The 18922-nt window shown below is 40.7% G+C and overlaps 1 protein-coding gene across 16 annotated transcripts in view; it reads left to right on the top strand.

The window, feature by feature from the left end:
• Positions 1 to 18922, top strand: part of WAPL (WAPL cohesin release factor) — a 133258-nt gene that overhangs the window by 80340 nt on the left and 33996 nt on the right. For all 16 annotated transcript variants that reach the window (XM_046942783.1, XM_046942784.1, XM_046942787.1 and 13 more), the window contains 2 exons: positions 10420 to 11469; positions 15232 to 15350. In XM_046942783.1, the coding sequence (XP_046798739.1) occupies positions 10420 to 11469; positions 15232 to 15350 (1169 nt within the window). The remainder of the gene's footprint in view (positions 1 to 10419; positions 11470 to 15231; positions 15351 to 18922) is intronic.

Genomic DNA, 18922 nt, shown 5'->3' with positions numbered 1-18922 from the left:
GAAAAATGTGGCTGTTCTGTGCTGTATAGTTCTTAGGTGTTTCTCAGTAGTCCTTAATGCCCCTGTTTCTCACTTGGGGCTCATGCACATACCAGTAGCAAATCTCAATGACAAACGCAGTCTTGCTTAATAACTTCAGCTTATGCAATGCAGGAGAACGTGGTACAGTTTTGCTTAACCGCTTCATGACTTCCCATGTACAGAGCCTACCTTCACTTAGCTGCCCAGAAAGAGGGCTGAGTGAATAGAGCAAGGTGCAGAAAACGGTAGTTCTGAGAGGGAGATAGTGCAAGCCATCGGGTCTGTTCCCTAGGGACTGTCCTGATAGTGCTCTGATGGATGTGTCTGCAAAGCCTCTGCATCCTGATTGTGTGGGTGGAGTGCCCTATCTTTAGAGCTAAGTTTCAGCTTCTCAAATGCAAGGTTAGCGATACTTCAAAATTACATTGGGCAACAAGATTTGTCAGCATCTCTGAAATTCTTTCAGAGTTTCTATTTTGTGTGGAACAGTGGCACGGTCATTTAAGATAATAGTTAGACTTTAGTGCTCTTACCTTATCTTCCTTGTGCAGCGTTGTTTAATGTATCTTGTTTACTTATTCGGGAAGAATTTTGGTTATGTCATGTTGTGTCCAAAAATGGAGCAAAAAGCTGGGGGGAAATGAATGAGGCCTGTGCATTTGGCTGTCTTAGGAGACAGCTGGCAGCAGCCATGATTAAAAAGAACTGCAGCTGTGCTCAGGCTGGCTCAAAACATTAAGAAACCGACAGCTGGGAGGGGGAAAGGTTTGGCAGAAGATGTGTACCTGTAGAATTTCAGTGTGGCAAAGTGTATTTAAGGTGGCTGTGCTTACGCAGAGTATACGGTTGATGTTTATCCTCCAGCCCTCTCTTATGTTGTTCTCATGTTTCCTCCTGTTTGAGTTGTCCCTTCTCCTACACATGCAGGATACTGTGATAATGGTTCTCTTTTCTTCAGAAGTATGAATGAAGTGAAATTCTGCTGAATGTGTGTATTGATTTGCTAAATTAGCAATACTTGAGAAAAGGTCAGGGAAGGAAGCTTCTGGGTGAGTGTCAGCAGGTCTCTGGACACAAGCTTCTCTCATGTTTAGAAAGTTGAACTAACTGCATTCAGAAGAGTTGTTGGGTGCTCCCAGAAGGAAGAGCCTGCTAACACACACCTCTCCAGCTGGCCTGGCATGCAGGGGAGTGGGAAGCAGTTGGTGAGGCAGCCATTTCAGGCTCCAACTGCTGAGATCTGGTAGGACTGTATTGCTGCTGTACCATTAACTGCATGGAAAATGTTATTCAACTCCAAGCTGTTAGTTCATATTTTCATTTAAGAAACTGCAACTGTATTCAGTAAAAGGTTTCAACTTATTTATGAATGGTGTTTGAAGCCAGACCGACCTAAAAGTCTAAGGATACATTTTTAATGGTTATTAATGCTGCTGTATTATAATGTGCTCCATTACTTTGTTTTCAGAAGGGCTTGCAATACAGGAGTTGGTGGAAACAAGCATTTATTAGCATGTGCCAGCTACTTGTGAGGCTGGTGACACTTTGTCTTGTTTTCCCTGCAAGGGGGAAGCAGTTACCTTGCTGGGTCAGCTTTCTCCTGCTGCTCTGAGCGAGCGATGCCCTTCTCAGTTACCAGGGAAGAGTGATGTGCCTGTTCCACTGCACTTTCCATCAGAGGTGAGGATGTGAGGCAGCTCATTCAGGCTCTGAAAATGTGTATGGGGTATAGCAGCTCTTCTGACGCTTGCCTTTGATGCTGCACAACTTCTCCTGCTTCAACACCGTTTTAGTTTTAGATATCTGACCAAATAGTCCTGTTTGCAATGTTGTAGAGTTTTTCGAAGCTTAATTCTTTCTGTAAGATGAAAAACTAAGGGTTCTTAGCATTGTTTGCTGTAACTGTGATTCGTCCTACACTTGAGAGAGCTGTGAACTTTCATTAGGGATGGGGCATAGGCATTGGTAGCATGCTGTATGTTATTTTTTGTTCTTAGTTCATCCAATATCACTATCTCCTGAATTGCATTATTATTTGGGTGCACTTCTCTTCTGAATATATACTTGCAAGAAAATCAGACTTTAAATGAAGTCTTCAGAACATTATAGAAGACTTTTAGACAAAACCAGGATGAATAGTGAAGGAGTAATTACAGGTGTTCCAGCTGTAAAAGATGGAGCTGTAAGGCTATACCTGGAGCTTGGTTGAAAATACCTATCTGAGAAAACAGGAAGGATTCATGTGCAAGGGATCATTTGGGGAACTGAATGTGGTTGTGTCAGCCTGCCCTTGCTGAGAAAGACCTCAATTTCCAATGAAACGTAAGGATTTTGAAGAAGTTTTGCTCTGGCTGACAGGAGCTCTTGTTTATACATTAGCATGTGACAGCCTCTCCAAGTGCCTGGTGGTAGTTTGCTTTCCCAGCGGGGACAGATATCTCTGAGGAATTACTTCATATGGCATACACAGAGGTCTGAGGTGAGCAAGCATAGTATGGTCCTCGGGATTTGGTCTTCTGCGGGGAGCCCCAGCCCTGGGGTGTTGCACCAGCAGACAGGCTGGGCTGAGCTTTTCTTACAGAGCCCTGGCAACCTGTAGCAATGCGCTTGTTGTTTACGTCAGCATTTCTGTGATGAAGATCTGTATTCCTATTAGAATTGTCTAGCGTGCTGCGTGAGGCCCAAGTACAGTTTTGCATCACTAAATGAAAAACTGGGCGCTATATGATGACTAATGGACTCTCAGATGCCAGCACAGGTTCTGTCCAGCTCCACGAAGTCATGTGCTGGGTGCATACGTTAAAGCAACGGCTGTTTAGATGCTGAATGCTGTATCACTAAACAGAATGGCTGTGTCCAGGTGATATGCAAAAAAAAATAGTAGGGGTGTCTTCTGTCTCACAAGCTGTATGCTTAGAGTAACCAGCTGAAATGAGGAGCCATAGTGTAATTGAGAACTCATTAATGTTTATCTTTTTAAATAGTAAATTTGGACTTTCCATGTAAATTCAGAGTTTTCATGTTCAGGGTGTGCAAAGGGACAAAGAGAAACAAAATATTTTTAAGGAACATAGTTTTGTGATAGCAATAAATTAAATCTCATCAATTCAGGGTTTTCATGCAGCTCTGCAAAATAGTATAGAACTTAAAGCATATAGAACTTAAAGCAAAAGAGTGTTCAACCTGAATGTGAACTTGGTGGGAACTCATTTTGGTTCAGAGTGAAGAGAGTAAGCATTACTTAGAATCTGTAATCATAGCTTTGGGATATGGTGGTTCTATAATTTTATCTGTTTCAGTGAGTGTCAGCTGTGAAACTGGTCTTGAGAGTCTAATCTTTTGAGGCTCTTATGCATCTTATCTTCTGTTTATGCCTGCTAACAGGTCTTGCGGGCATCAGTGGATAATGATGTTATCTAAGTGGCAAATTTCACCCATTTCTTAGAATTGTATATTTTATATCCATAAGCTTTTTTTCTGTTTCCCAGCTGTTCAATCATAGGCAGAAAACATAGCAAAGGAATTTAGTCTGTAACCTTTTCTCCTTACCAACCAAAATATTTGATTTCCCATGTACAGTAGAAGAGAGGAACTAATGAAACTCATTTTCATATTTGGAAAACAAGATGGCTTTTTCTACAGCTAGTAAATCTGTCCAAACCAGTGAAGACACTGTATGTCTTGGTTGGGCTCTCTTCCCAGAAATGAAGAATGTGATACAGGCACCGGGTGAAGATTGGTCTTTTCCTTTAGCTTGGCCAGCTTCAAGTTGTACAGTGATGTAGCTTTATACTCTGGAAAATTGGGGAGAGTTATAACTAAGCCGTAATAAATGTTCCTGAATGTTGAGGAACATCAGGCAGAGCTCATAATGAGCTTACAGACTGCTTCCTCCATCTCGTGTCAGTGCTCTGTTCACGTACCGGATCCCATTAATGTATGTTTTAATGTATTTTCTTTTTCTTGCTTTTGCCTGTGCCTGCGTGGTCAGATGTCATTTGGAGAAAAACAGAGGAATATCAAGTTGGATTCATGCCACCTGCCTGCCCTTTAAAAGACGTCATTGCCTTTGACTAGCGTTAACATCTGTGCGTTCAGAATAAATTCTGTGAATTTGTGTGACTAGTAATGAAGAAACCTAGCTTAAGTCTGAACATTAGTTTCCTGTGGATAGCGATTTAATCATGTTCTTTTCAGTTTTAAAATGAAGGCTTTTCCAGCTGGCTACACGGCAGTGAAGGGGCGTGGGGTCCCATTCAGTATAAGTAAGAGAAGGCGGTACGTATTTCATCCATAGCTTCAGGAAGGAAACTTTGGTTAGCAGTCACCAAGAACTGGTAGAAATGAGAGAAAGCGAACCTAAAGTTCGAGTTAGTGGCACTAACCTCTAATACTGTCTGCACTTTGTAGAGTAAACAGAAGAAATAAGCATTCATTTTGCTTATGTGTTCGTACTTTGACATCTTAGCCTGTTTTAATATTAGCATTACAAGGCTAATACAGGTTGTCCTTTGTTCACATCCTAGTTAGCTGGTTATCGTCAAATTCTGAATGCTAAGGAGAGGTGCTAAAGATGCATTGCTATTAAAAGTGCCGTGAAAGATGGAGTTGAATTGATTCATTTCTTCCTTCACCTTCTCCCCTCTCTGCACGCCTATAGAGAACACGCAGTTAGCAGTGGGTGCCTAATCCTGCTTAGGGCAGCACAGCCGGTGAGGCAGCACGAGTCGCAGCGCGTGACCGCGGCCGGGCAGGTCGGTACTCTGCTGCCCTGCAGCTCTTCTGAGCAACACTTTGCGTTGGGACTCACTGTAGTTACAGCCTGTGCTTGGAGTGACTTCTAAATGACTGCACGGCACTAAAGCTCTACTGCTGAGTTGTTAACCAAAGGATATAGTGTTCGACTTCAGGCAATTGGTGTTGGACTGGAGATGATGATTTGATTTCACGGAGTTGAAATTGATGTTTTCAGCCTTGGAGCTGAGCTACTTAGTCTAATGAGTTAATTGGAAATTAGATTGAATTGAAATAAGGACTGGGGTGGGGTATACGTTTGGTGGTGTCTGGTTTGGATAGTGGTATTTCTGCCAACAAGAGTGTTAGGTTTCCAAAAGGATTTTTTTTCCATTGGCTTTGTTTAGGGTTGTATCTTCGTATATATTGTAGCCTGAACACATTCAGGCCGTGAAATCATTGACTCTTGCAGGTTGTTGAGCTAGTGGCAAGAGTTGAGCTTTTATCAGAACTTCAGTTTTCCTGGTCAAATAGGAAGTACTTGGTCAAATGTCGGATCTACAGTGAGAAGTGTAGGGAGATGCTAGTAGGACTTCCCTTTCTGCATTGGTACACTTAGTACTTTTAGGCCCCGCCTGCAACTAATTGTGACCAAGTTTGAATTAATGCAGCTGTAAACACTGTTTTGGTGTACTATGAGCAGGAACGAGGACAGTACCATAACATGTACCCAAATGCTAGATGTGTAACATTGGGTTGTTTCAGTGCAGTGTTGTTACTGTAAATATTCCATAATGTCATCAGAGATACGAGAACATAGCAGCTTGAGCTATTCTTTAAAACAATATATAACGAAAGATGGAAGGTAAGAAGCATACTGCAGGTTGTTGTCCAGTCTTCAATTACTGTTGTTTTAATGGATGATGCAAAGTTAAAAAGAAAATGTTTCTTTTTACTCTGCCAATTTCTGGACACCTTGTAATTTTTTTAAAGACCTTTCACCATCTCAGCAAGTCTGTGTGGTGTTTTCTGCTAGATGATTGAACAAAATGTTCTGTTGTGGGATCTCTGCTTTTCCCATATAGTATGATAACAAAATAATGGTGCTTCTGAGGATGGTCAGGGGGCACGCTTTGACGTAGATGCCTTCTAAAATAGGCGCCCGTAACACATCTTAATGAAACAATGAAGTTGAAATCTGAGATATCTTAAAGTCCAAATTATCAGGTAGCCGACTGAAGGATGTAGGTGTAGAATCTAAATTGAGTGTCTTGCTTTCTTAAAAAAAAAAAAACGAAAACAAAACAAGTCTAGAATTGCATTCACCCTTTGCACATGACCTTAAAATGAAAAGATAAGCAGTAGTTCTGGAGCTAGTTATTGTAGCTATAAGGCCTTTTCTGTTCTGCTGGATGGATGGACTAGCATTTAGGCCATCTATCTAATAAGTGTCTGCTCGTGTTAAGCGTGTATTTGAAAAACAGGTATGAACAAAATATTCACTTTATATCCATCTGGTCTAAATTATGGAGCTTTAGGTGTGCATTTGTTCAATGATAAAAAGTTATTGTTGGAAAAGTGAAGGTTTATTACTGGAATAGCAGGGGGGTTTTGAGAACTTGGTTATATTCACACATCTGGAACGTTTTCGTATATCTAGAGGAATTTAACTCAAGTATCTTGCAGTATTTGAACTTGTTTTTTGGCGTCTAATGGTGATCAAAGCTGACTGAGAGATTAATCACTGTCGTCACATACCTAAAACTAAAGCTGAGTTGTGTACATCTGGCTTAAAACATCCCAGTGTTTTTAGTGAGAAGGAGTAGGAGTTGCACTTCTTATATTCATCAGCAGTAGAAAGACATCCCTATCTTTCTACTGATGTAAACTGGACGATAAAGCAAGGGGGTATATGTGGGGGTATTATTCCTTCATCTGATAACCTTATTTTGCCCACAGTCAGTTAGATTGGTTCTCTCATACTCTAGTTATTAAGTTCTAGAGACTTAAACACCGAACAAATGATGATTAGTGCAGTGTTGTTATGGTTCTTAGAAATGTTGTACTAACACCTGGAAGAAACTATTTAGTGAATAGTTACAGAAGCTCCTGCCTGGCTGCTGTTGATCTGCTGCTGATGAGAAGACAGGGGATTGACCAGGTATTCCTTGATGTACTAGCCTGCATGTCGCCATTCGGTTTTTCACTAGTGCATTGTGACAATCCAGTTTTAGAGTCAAAATTTGTCTCTTGTACAGCTTGCTAGTAACATTTTTCATCAAAAACCCTTCTGGTGACAGTTAGCTTACTCCCTAAACTTTAGGGAGTGTGCTTTAGATAGTGATCTTAAGTAGAAGAGATAAATGTGTACTCCCTGAGTATTTTTCCTCTATTAAAATGATCCTTACTTTTTAAATACTCCATTTTGTTCTTAAGAACTGGAGGTTTGAGAACATATTTGCATGTGTGTGTTTCAGCGCAGTCATGCTTCTTGTGATGCTGTAGCAGCAAGGTGGTGATAAAATGACAGTAAGATTTTTTTCTGTGTAGTTTGTTAGTTTATTTGTAAACAGATTCCCTGTGTTTTTGTTTTTTATTTTTATTTATTTATTTATTTAAAGTATTGGAACTTGAGTGTATGAGATACAGATAAATATTTGTGTGGCCTCTTCAGTCTGGCAGAGAAGGCTGAGAGGGGATCTCATCCCTGTTTATAAATATCTAGAGCGTGGGAGTCAAAGAGATGGGGCAGGCTCTTTTCAGTGGTGTGCAGCAGCAGGACAAGAGGCAGAGGGCAGAAACTGGAACACAAGAAATTCCATGCACACACAGGGAAGAACTTCACTGTACAAGTGATGGAGCACTGAAACAGGCTGCCCAGAGAGGAGGTGGAGTCTCCTCTGGAGACATTCAAGATCTGTCTGGATGCCAACCTGTGGCCTGCTGTAGGGAGCCTGCTTTAGCAGGCGGGTTGGACTCAGTGATCTGCAGAGGTCCCTTCCAACCCCTGCAATTCTGTGATCTTATTTTGTGCTCTACAATGTAAACAATAGCTGTCTGAATGACTGAAGCTGTCCCAGTTCTACCAGTACAACTGAACTGTCAAATAATTCAGAATCTGTTTTTAAATGGGGACAGCTGTAACGTAATGTGTGTATGCCCATGTGTATTCCCTTCCTTCCTTGGGAAGAACAGATTTGATTTGATCCTGATATGACACGAGATAGAAAATTCATTGCTCTTTCAGATACGTGTACTGAAACTTCATTGTAGCAATTCAACAAAATACTGAGTAAGCAAAAACTGACATACATTAATTGTATGTATAAAATTTTAAAACTGTGGAATAGGAGCATTAAGACTACAAAATGAAATGTACCGTAGTGGGAGACTGAAAATCAAATTTTGCAGGTTGAATTTGCTGGTTTTCATGCCCGTGTACTACCATAGCCTTCAGTTGTGCAGTAATATGAAACGGAGGGGGAAAGAACACATTGTGCGCTATCAGGTGCCATAATGTTGGTTGGGCATGTCAGGTTATCGCTAGTAACAAATTGAAATGGGAGTAACAAGATTTCTAGTAATATGTCCTGATAGTAGAAGACCGAGATTGAACAAGATTCCATTGCTGAGCTGGTTAGGATTGATGTTCTTTGGAGAATTTAGTATCACATTTTATATACACCGTGAAGAGGTTTTTTTATTTCTAGCTGACTGTTGAAGCTTCAACGTCAGACCTGAGGTAAACTCCCAGAAAACTTGGCTGCAGTCTGAGATACCACTTGTCCTTTATCCCTGAGGAGTTGCACCTAGGGTTGGATCCGTTTCCTGCAAAACTTGACTGGCTAGTCATTCCTTTTAGTAGGATTTCTCTGCTTGTGCATTAAAATTCTTTCACAATCAGTATGAGCATGGATGGGCATTTAGATAATGCAGTTTTAATTTTAAACGAGCAAAAAAATCCCGGAAAAGGTGCTGATGCTTGCTTTCCTCATCAAGAACGTTGAAACCTTCTGGTCAGTGCAGTGAAATTTCTATGCCACTTGGATAGATGGTGTCTGATGAAGTTCAGACAGATCAGGACTCATGCTGAAGGCTGCTGAAGTCTTCATATTAGTAGTGAGTTTGGAAAGCCTTTGCTACCTAATAAAGCCAAAGCTGAGGAGTTTGCTTGCTGTGAGTGGAGTGTCCTCCATTACTGTGTCATTCTGTACGTGTTTGTCACAGTTCCTTCTGTTGTCGTGTGATACCAAAAGCAATGGTTTCTCTACTAGAAGTTCTGTTTTCCCTGGCATTAATGTAGTGTGAGCATTGGTCAGATCTGACAAAAACTGCTTACAGCTGAATTTCTTCTTGACAGTGTAACGTGCAGGCGTGGCTGTGGGTCAGATAAGTATAAGATCATAGAATGGCCTGGGTTGAAAAGGACCACAATGCTCGTTGAGTTTCAGCTCCCCTGCTGTGTGCAGGGTCGCCAACCAGCAGACCAGGCTGCCCAGAGCCACATCCAGCCTGGCCTCAAATGCCTCCAGGGATGGGGCAACCACAGCCTCCTGGGGCAGCCTGTTCCAGTGTGATGAACTTGGAACAGCTGTTCCTTGGATCTGTAGAAGTGCGTTATAAAAATTGTTCTTGAGAAGTAGTTCACTTTATGATTGTGATGAGAATCAGTTTATCTCTTTTTCTTCGGGAGGTCTGAATGTTTCAGTTGGATGCAGCAAAATGAGATAACAGTTGCTGAGATGTGTGCTGTTCTGTTCAGGCTACATTGATCAAGGCTGTTAAGGTACAAGGTGTAAGGATGTGTAGCATTTTTTTGCAGGTCTTACTGGATTACTTTTACTCTTTTTTTTACTGGTTTCAGTAGCTGTACATTAGTAGTTAGTATGGCAGGCAGAGAGTTATACTATAGTTTTCAGGAAATAAACTTTATTGATATCTGTAGCCAATGCTGATTTCCATTTCTAACGTTACAATACCTCACTGCTGTCTCGTTCTTAGACCAGAACATACAGACGAGTGGCTGTAACCTGCTCCTGCAGCCCCTCTGCTGAATACAGTGGGCAACCATAATGCGTCTTGTGGTATTAAAATTGAGCATGTGCAAACTTAGCCAGTCCACCAATTCTTGTGTGTCATGTTAGCAGTGATGGATCCTGTTCTTTTCAAGTTGCAAAAGGAAAAAAGCTCTTTAAGAAGGGTGTGTGAACCAAAGGAGACCTTATAGCGTCTGCATAACAGAACTTTTAACTTGAAGCACTACCATAATTTCAGTGGTTTATTACAAAAATATTTTGTGGGGGGGATAATACAGCACCCGTATCCTATGTAATGGAAGGATTTTTTTTCCCCGACGTAATTAGAAAATGCATTATGACCATCCTTTATCCCTAATTATTTGTTGTAAGACGCTGTAAGAAACAGATTAGGGTTTTTGCAAGGGATGATGAAGACACTTTGTTATAGCAACAGCTTTAAACTGGAAAGCTTAGAAAGCCTACCAGTATAGGCTGGGAGGATCGAGACCCATTTAATGTTCTCTGTTATTAAGCACTGAATATTTACTGTCATTGTGGTTTTTTACAAGTTTGTCTGCAAGTGTGATTGTTGTTTTAATAGTGCTTGTTAGCAATAATTCTGTCTTTTTTTTTTCAATGTGTGCAGATAAAATGCAGAATTTGAATGAAGATGATGAGAAGAGTAGTCATTTCATCTTTGAGACTGCTGAAGACAGTAACAAAACAAATGCTGAAACTACGGACACTTCTGGATACAAAATTGAAGCCAAGGACTTACCTGATTCTTGGGATTCCCACGCTGGAAAACCAACAGACTCTGTATCAGAAGCATCTCAGACGAAGGGGCCTTTAAGAACTCACTTGTATGAGTGGGACGATGAACCTGAAGACTCCAGAACTGGAGAGTACGTATTGGATTTTGACAGTGAGCATCTCTCAGAGATGAAGAGCAAGGATGAGGAGGGTGACAAAGAAGATACAGAAAATTCAAAGGAAGCCATTTGTGAAGAACTTGTGCAAACTATTCCTAGGCCAAGCAACTGTAGGACATACTGTAGATCCAACAAAGCAAAACAACAGGGGACAACAAACTTTGACAAGCTAATGGATGGCACTAGCCAGTCTTTATCCAAAGCAAACAATGAATCAAATAACGATGGTCTGAACCCAGCAAAAAAAGCTTCTTTAAGTAGTGGGACCAGTTATAGAGGGACGGTTGGACGGACTAGAGACTACACTGTTCTACATCCATCTTGCTTGTCAGTTTGTAATGTTACTATACAGGATACCATGGAACGAATCGATGAATTTACCACAGCAACCCCTACTGACTTGGGAGAAGCTGGACGTTTAAGAAAAAAAGCAGACATTGCTACTACAAAGACTACAACCAGATTTCGACCAAGCAATACCAAATCCAAAAAGGATGTCAAATTAGAGTTTTTTGGGTTTGATGATCAAGATGAGGGAGAGGGAGATGAAGGTGCCTCTAGAAGTTCTGGGAGTTCCAATTACAAAATTAAGTACTTTGGGTTTGATGACTTGAGTGAAAGCGAGGATGAAGACGAAGAGTGGCAGATAGCAGAAAGGAAGGCTAGCAAAAAACGAACTAGAGCTGCACCATCACCCTCACTACAGCCAACCTCTGACAGCAATGAAAACTGCTCCCAGGATAATCAGGTCAATACTAACACAGGTAAGCAGAGCTGTTCTCGAATACTCATAAAATACTTAAATTCAGTTGACCTTTCTTTTGTTCTTTTTGTAACGTACTGAAGAGTTTGTGAAATGTTATCCTTGGCTTGGAAATACAGAAGTTACATTTGCTTATTTCTGCTGTGGTCTTGCTTGCTGTTTTGTGTTTGTCTTGAAATATGCTTTACATCTCTTAGCCTCATGACAGAGGTAAGAGGATTTTCCTTTTTAAAAGAAGATTCTTACCTCTTTCCTTACATTGTGCATACAGTACTCATGTCTGGAAGGCTGATATCTTTCTACAGAAGCAAAAGCAAAACTGCTGAAATGAGAGCAGAAAATTGTGATTTTTGAATGTATTTGTGAGTAGTTTGAACTTCACTCAGGAGAGAGAGGCTGTGGGGCCTTTGGAGGACATGCCAGCATGCTGGCTTTGTGCATACTTCTGCATATTGAAGAATTTCTGGTTTTGTTTCCAGTTTTCAGCAGCAAAGTTGGTATCTCTTTAGGTGGTGCCTGTCTGTATATTTCTGTGTACACACATGTGCAGACACATGAATGAAAGTGTTTAGGCAGAATTTGCTGAGCTAGTTCTGGTGTTTGGGTGCCTTTGGAAAAAATGAGACTGTTGCTTGGTTGTCCATGTGTTCCATGTGGTGACTGAACAAGGCTATGTGAAGATATGTTGCTGAAGTGAGGGAGGAATAACTTTGGTGCAAGTCTTCTTTCCTTTTTTCTTATTGAGTAGTCTAATACCAAAAAAATTTGTGCATGTTGGATTAAGTATTTCAGACTCCTCCTCCTGCTCTATGAACTTTACAGTCCTTCACTTCGGAGCGTGAAGCTGCCAAGTTTTTATCCATTCATTGAGGGGTAAGACTTTGTCTTGAGGGGAGTATTCAAGTCTAGCCTTAGAAATGCTGAAGAAACTGCTGTTGCTCTATACTAATAGTTTCTACTGAAATCATTGAGAAATAAAAATTTGTAGGAAAAGATGTTCTTTTCTCTGTTCAAATTACAGTGTTCTCTAAGAACAGAATTGTCTGTAGGACCTTTGAAGCAAAGGTAAGTATTATTACTAATGATTTTTGTGACCGTTGGGAGGAACAACTTGATACTGATACTATACAGGAAATGTGTTTTCAAACAAAATTAAGAGTTGTTCTCTAATTACGGTGAGATGCTTTCATTCCAACCTCTTTGGAAAATGGGTCACTTATGAAATGCCCTACGTGAGTTCTTCTCTCTGACAAGTCTTTGCTTTGCCATTTATTCCAAGGGAAAAAAATCTCTCGTACAGTTAAGGCAGCTGAGATGCTGATCCCTCAAACATTCCTTTCAGTTGCTGTGCTCTGGAGCCTCAACGTATCTCCAGTTTGCATTCAGCACTGCAGTCACAAAGGAGACTGTTACATTCTGGGCTGTTGTAGGTTATTTCTGACATGTTTTGAAGAGATTACCTTGGCACAGGTAGATGTAGGTTTGTTTGCTGGAAGTTCACAGCTGGGGGAAAGTAAGCACAGGCATTTGGAATGCCAGAGGCTAAAAATATGAATTGAACCTTGCTAGATTAGGAGCAGTGCCCGCGTCATTCCAATAGCCAGAATGCAGGATGACTCCTGTAAAGAGAAGCTCTTAATATCAAAGTGACTTTAATTGCTTAACTGTATGAATCAGTTGGCAGTTGTAGCCAAGGGAAATCTGAAGTAATGGCAAAGACAAGAAAGTCTTAACAAAAAAAATAACTATTCAAAGCTGCAGCTTCGTATAGCACACCTGCTTATTTGGGATGGTGGCATGCTACTGGAATAACTGTGCCATCAGTCTTCCACAAAAGAGCCTTTCTCCCTGCTCTTTTGTTTAGGTTTGAAAATCTGGTAGGATGTGTATGCAGTGCTTTTAGGATACCTAGAAGTTCACAAAGAACATTGCTCCAATGAAAGCAATCCAGATCATTTTATGAAATTAACCAGAGAAGCATTTGGTATGTGAACAGCATCAAAAAATGCAGTGTGACTCTATAATAAATAGGAGAAGTTAAAACTTCTTGAAAATTTGAATTTAAATGTATTTAATTTGATTGAATTAGTGTCACACAGGAACAGAATTTCAACAAAAGCTTAAATGATGTAAAAATTGTGGCTTAATTGCTATAGAGTGCTACTAATCGTTATTGATCACAGTACCAGCTCCAGGTCTCGTTGCAAAGCACAGCTGAGGTTGATGAAGTGGATGTAAATGCATCCTGCATTTCTAATAACTTTCCTGTTTGCCGTTGTCGTGGCCAGGCGAGTCACTTCTTAGCTTTTAATCTGGAATAGAAGGCTCTGCTCCTGGTGGCGTGTTGGGCCTTCTGTGGGAATTGTGGTCAGGGCCTTTCTTCTCTGAAGCATTGCGGAATTTCAAGGATGTGTGATCAGTTGGATTTGACTCCTTTAACTGGTAAGTTCCAGTTAGAGACTGAGCTGACTTCTGAGTAGACTTGAGGGTAGTTTTGCATTATTTAAGGTAAAGGTAGTTAGAACTGGTCTGTAATTATTTCCGCTTTGGCCTAAATTTATCAGAACGCCGTGTAGAAAGGCACAGGTCGTGCTGCATTGTCAAGCTGCTGCTGACACCGACTGAACGGAAAGCAGCTGGGCTGAGTGGGCTGGGGCCTCTGCCTTCCCTGCTGTGCGTGTTGCCAGGGCTGTTCAGTTTCACTGATGCAGAATGCTTTGGGGGCTTATTTGCGGAGTATTGCTATCTTCAGCACTAGCTAAATTCTGTGTAACTGCAGTTTGAAACTCCTTTGCTTGGTTTGCTTTCAGTTACTTCTCCTAGGACTTTGGCTGGTCTGGTTCACTAAGTGTGCTGAGGATTAGAGTAACTGATCCAGCCTGCTTGTGGTTTTGCAGTGCAGAGCTCAAACAGCAGCAGCTGCTTTCAGAATAGATCAGTTTTCTAAACTGTTCATCAGATGAAACAGTGCTGCTCAGTGCCTCTCTTTATTGCTCTTTTGAAATTTTATGGTAGCTTCTGGTTTGTGCCAAGTAAAAGAATCTGAGCTGGTCATCAAGGGATAATGCTTCGGGTACGGCACAAGTTTAAAGAAAGTAGGGCAAGGATTTAATTAGATAGTGAATTACAGGTTTGCAGTCTAGAACTGGGTGATACAAATACTGAGGCCACAGGTACAGAGCATGTTGGCAGAGCTTCCAGTGTCGTTCTTAGCCTCCTCCCTCCTGAATTATGGCTGTTGGTTTGTAATGCTGTTTGCAGCAGAAGCAAATACGAGCAGGCTGCCTTTGTGAGAAGCCAAGTAGGATCAATTTGTCTTTCCTGCACTTGCAGTAGGACATCTTCTAAATCTCATAGTCATACACTTTTGAAGGTCCTCAGCTCTGATTTAATTGACCTGCTGCTGAGCTGTGGCTGTAAGCCACAAATACCCACATGTGGTGGGTGACCCGGCATTCAGAGGAGCGTGTGCACGTATGGGGAAGTCATAACCCAAGGGATGCAGGATGGGCAGGAGGTGCTATGGTGCTGTGTCTTGTAATGCATCACTGGAGTACTGCAGCATTCCAGTCGGTGAAACTGAGCTCCATGCAGAGCTATGTCTGGCCTGAAAATTGATTTCATGATGAAGATGGTTGGATTGGTTTGTTACTTCAGAAGCTGCGCATGTTGAAATGTTAGATGCAAGAAATGCAATTCAGTAGTTCAACAGTAGCAATTCATCAGCTTTCAGTAAAGACTGTTCTGTAATTTCCTTTCACAGATCTTCTGGAGTTTTCAGAGGATGCATCTGGTGTGCCTGAAGGCAATAAAAAATCCACAAATAAACAAGGTGATAAATCCAAGGAAAACACCAGGAAGATTTTTAGTGGGCCAAAGCGGGTGAGTAATCATACCAAAAGTCCTTATTTTCATTAACTCTTCACTGTTAGTGTTTCTTCCTCTATATTAAACAGGGCTTTTGTACCAGCTTATACCTGTGCTTGAGGTGATGTTGTCTTTTAATACTGCATTTTAAGCCTAGAAAAGTAAAACCTTTAAGTGAGAACATCCTTGTGGAAGTTAGTGAGAATTTCACTTCTCAGATGCAAGTGTGAACTCAGGGGTTGTGCAGTGCTAACTCACAGCCTTTATGGGTTCCCTCTAGGTGATGGACAAGGCAAAGCACCATTTGATCATGTGCACGTTTTTTTCTTCTCTCTTAAGAAACATCTCTCACGTTATAGGGTTGAACCCAAAAGCTTGGAATTTGCCATTGGCGTAATCTTTCTAAGGACAAGTGCTATTCAAACATGGAAATGTGAATTAAAATAAAGAAAAAAAAAAAAAAGGACAGATTCTATGTCCTCATATACCCCAACTATGTAGCACTTGGTGTCAGTCTCCTATTGTGCACAGAACTTGTGTATTTCACTGATGTTAGTTGTTTTGTTGTGCTGCCTGTTTCTATAGGTCAGTCAGTATTTTGAAGCTTTAAAAATGTGCATATAGCAAAACATTTATTTAGCTGCTAGGTGAAAAGTTACAGTGGTGGGGTCTGTGTGATTATGACCTGATTGTCCAGGACACCCATTTTAGTGCCTTTTAGTATGTTTTTTGCATAGTGTGTTCCTGTGCCTGGAATAGAGAGCAGTCATCTCACTATCATTGCAGTCCAGAACCAATACAATGGGAGAGAGGAGAGTGGAGATTGAAGTGCTCTTGTATTTCAGGTTTCCCTTTGATTTCCTTAAGTTTTGCAAGTCCTGGCAATTGTGTGTTAAAATATGAACACTTCTATATGCAGAGGAATGTGTTGAGTAGTCCAACAATTCAAAGACGTTTTAAAGAAATTATTTTCCCTTGGAATCAGTTAGAAAAGAATAACAATGGTTTGATAACACCCTAAAATTTCTCATAAAGCTGATGAATTACTTGTATCAATACAAGTATCAGTATTACTTCTATTGTAAAGGAGCTTCAGTATTACTTCGGGTAAGTCAGGAGGGGTTGGTGGGGTTTTTTTCCAGAACTGAAGCAGTATTTCTTGAATTCTGGAGTTCCTCAGCTTCTGCTGATGTAACAGGAATTCTTACAAAAATCAGCTTTCTCCCAGTGGACGTGTTAGAGCAGACTGTGAAACAGCAGTACAGAAAAGGTGAATGTAACCAAACCTGTTTTGCTGTATTTTTCAGCAGCCTAAAACATCTGTGGGTGTTCTGGTAAATATAGATTTCTTTGGTTGGTTTTAATATTAATATGCTTCACGTATTTTGATAACATTTGTTTGTTAGTTTTTATACTTGAAATACCTGAGGGGTTTGTAGGAGAGCTGCTGAATACATACATTGGAGTTATGTGGGGAGGGTGGGGGAAACAGTGATGTTGTACTGTATGGGGATAAATAGATTCAACTAGGAAGTTCTGAGTTGAGAATAAACTTAATTCAAGTGGGAGATGTGAGAATTAAGCAACCTTTTTGACCTGCAGTGATATAATAGGCATAGAAGTAGAAACTGCTGTAATTGCAATTTGGATTTTAAAGTTTAATGTTCTCTAATCATATGGCTGTTAACGTGGAGTTAATAATAATAGAAGAAAAGCTTGTGAAGCTTCTGGTGGTAATTAGAGACACTATAATTATCGTCCTAAATTATAGATATAAACTCTTAATCTCAATTCCTTTTTAATGGAATTTTCATTCTGGGAATGAAAAAAAATGAACTAAAAGTACTAACCTCACCTTAACAGCCTCCTCCTGATTAAAAATACAGTAAAATAAAGTTATTGCATCCTCACATCGTTTCTTTCTTGCTTGCTTGCTTTTTTCCTTGCAGGAACTAGCAGGTTAACGCTTAATTCTTTCCTGCTGGGTAGTGATGTTAGAGGTATGGCCCTCTGTGGCAGTCTGAGTTGAAAGGCAAACAGCTCTATCAGCTGGGAAGCAGCAGGTGGTATTGTTCAGCTTCAGCAGATCCAGAGAGCTGAAGAGCTTTTCCAGTTTGTGACCAGCAGGGTTGTTGTCAACTCTCACGCGTTTTGAAATTCAGCCATTCCATTCCAATGTTGAAGTCCAGTTCTTGAACGTTTGAGTATATGGGCAAGAAAAGTTAACAGACATTAATGACTTGCTTCGGACATCAAGAGCAAAGAGCAGTGTTTCTAAAAACTGCTCTTAATGTGAGAAACCTCACTAAAATAATTGACCATTCATACATACAATAATGAGCATCAGAGTTGAGGTAGTTTGTACATTATGTTAGGTATGTGAAGTCCTAAGCTGACTTCTGCCTTTAAGTGGTTTAATTCTCTTTATCCCGAGCCTGACTGACGGGGAATATTATGTTCTGTAGCAACGTAATTATGTACTTAGAGTACATAAATACTGGCATTACTTGACTTGCAAATTATGGGTGGGAGCCTTACATGAGTAATATCTGCAAAAGTTTCTTTGCAGCTGTTTACAGCTTTAGTTCAACTTGTTCAGTAACTCATTCTCCAAGTAGGATCTTTGGGAACTCAACATGGCTGTGATATGCCCGCCTATAGGTCCTGCCCTCCCTCTTCTGTGGATGAAGCTAATAATCAAATATACACAGCCTTTTTTGTTGCTGTGGCTCGGATCTACTCAAGATTGAAGACTTGAAAATAAGGACCGAACAGTTTTTTTCCCTGGGTATTACGGCGTTGTGCTTCTTTTCAACAAGAAAAAAAAAATAACAAATAACAAATGCATGCATTGGGATTGTGTAGCAAAAGGTTTGGAAAAACCTCTTTATTGCACTGTCACAGTGTTTCCTTTACACCGCTCACTGGGAATGCTGGGCTGTGGGATTCCTCTTGCAGAGCGCTGCCTTTGTGTGTAACCATGTGGCCTCGGTGGAAGTTCTTCCACCAGCACAGAATGCATTAGCCAGGAAGAGTTCATCTTGTTAGGCGTGTCAGACAAAGCAGGGAAGAAGAAAAAGACTAATTCAGTGAGTGGTTTAGAATGAAAAGGAAGAAAAATACTGACAGGTAGTTGGTGGAGCTGACTTTGCTCTCCTTTGACCACACCTGCTTGCTCCTGTCCCCTTGCTCTTTCAGTTTCATAAGGCAAGAAACTGAACTAAACTGGGGAACTGAACCGTATTTAAAAATAGCTCACAAAAAGGAAACATTTAACGCAAATCCTGGTCTGCTTCACCAGGAGAACGAACAGTAGTATCTGCTCAGTTAAGGGAGCCAAAGAAGAGGAATTAAGTTGTCTTTAACCTGGTTAAGTCAACATTGCAACTGAGAAATGCTCACTAAATGCAGCCGGCGTTAGGAGGATTACATGCATTGCTTTGATCAAGTGACATTAATAGAGTTAGACATGACAGTAGTGTTGAATACATGAATGAAATCGTTGCTGAATGCAGACGTGGCTTAGCCCAAAGACTGCTTCTGAACTGTGAGGCCAAGATAAAGATTTGCTTCAGTCATAATCCTTC

This window comes from Gallus gallus, chromosome 6, assembly GCF_016699485.2.
Source record: "Gallus gallus isolate bGalGal1 chromosome 6, bGalGal1.mat.broiler.GRCg7b, whole genome shotgun sequence".
Lineage (NCBI taxonomy): Eukaryota > Metazoa > Chordata > Aves > Galliformes > Phasianidae > Gallus > Gallus gallus.
Note: the sequence above shows the minus strand (reverse complement) of the source record. Positions and strands in the feature narration are given on the sequence as shown.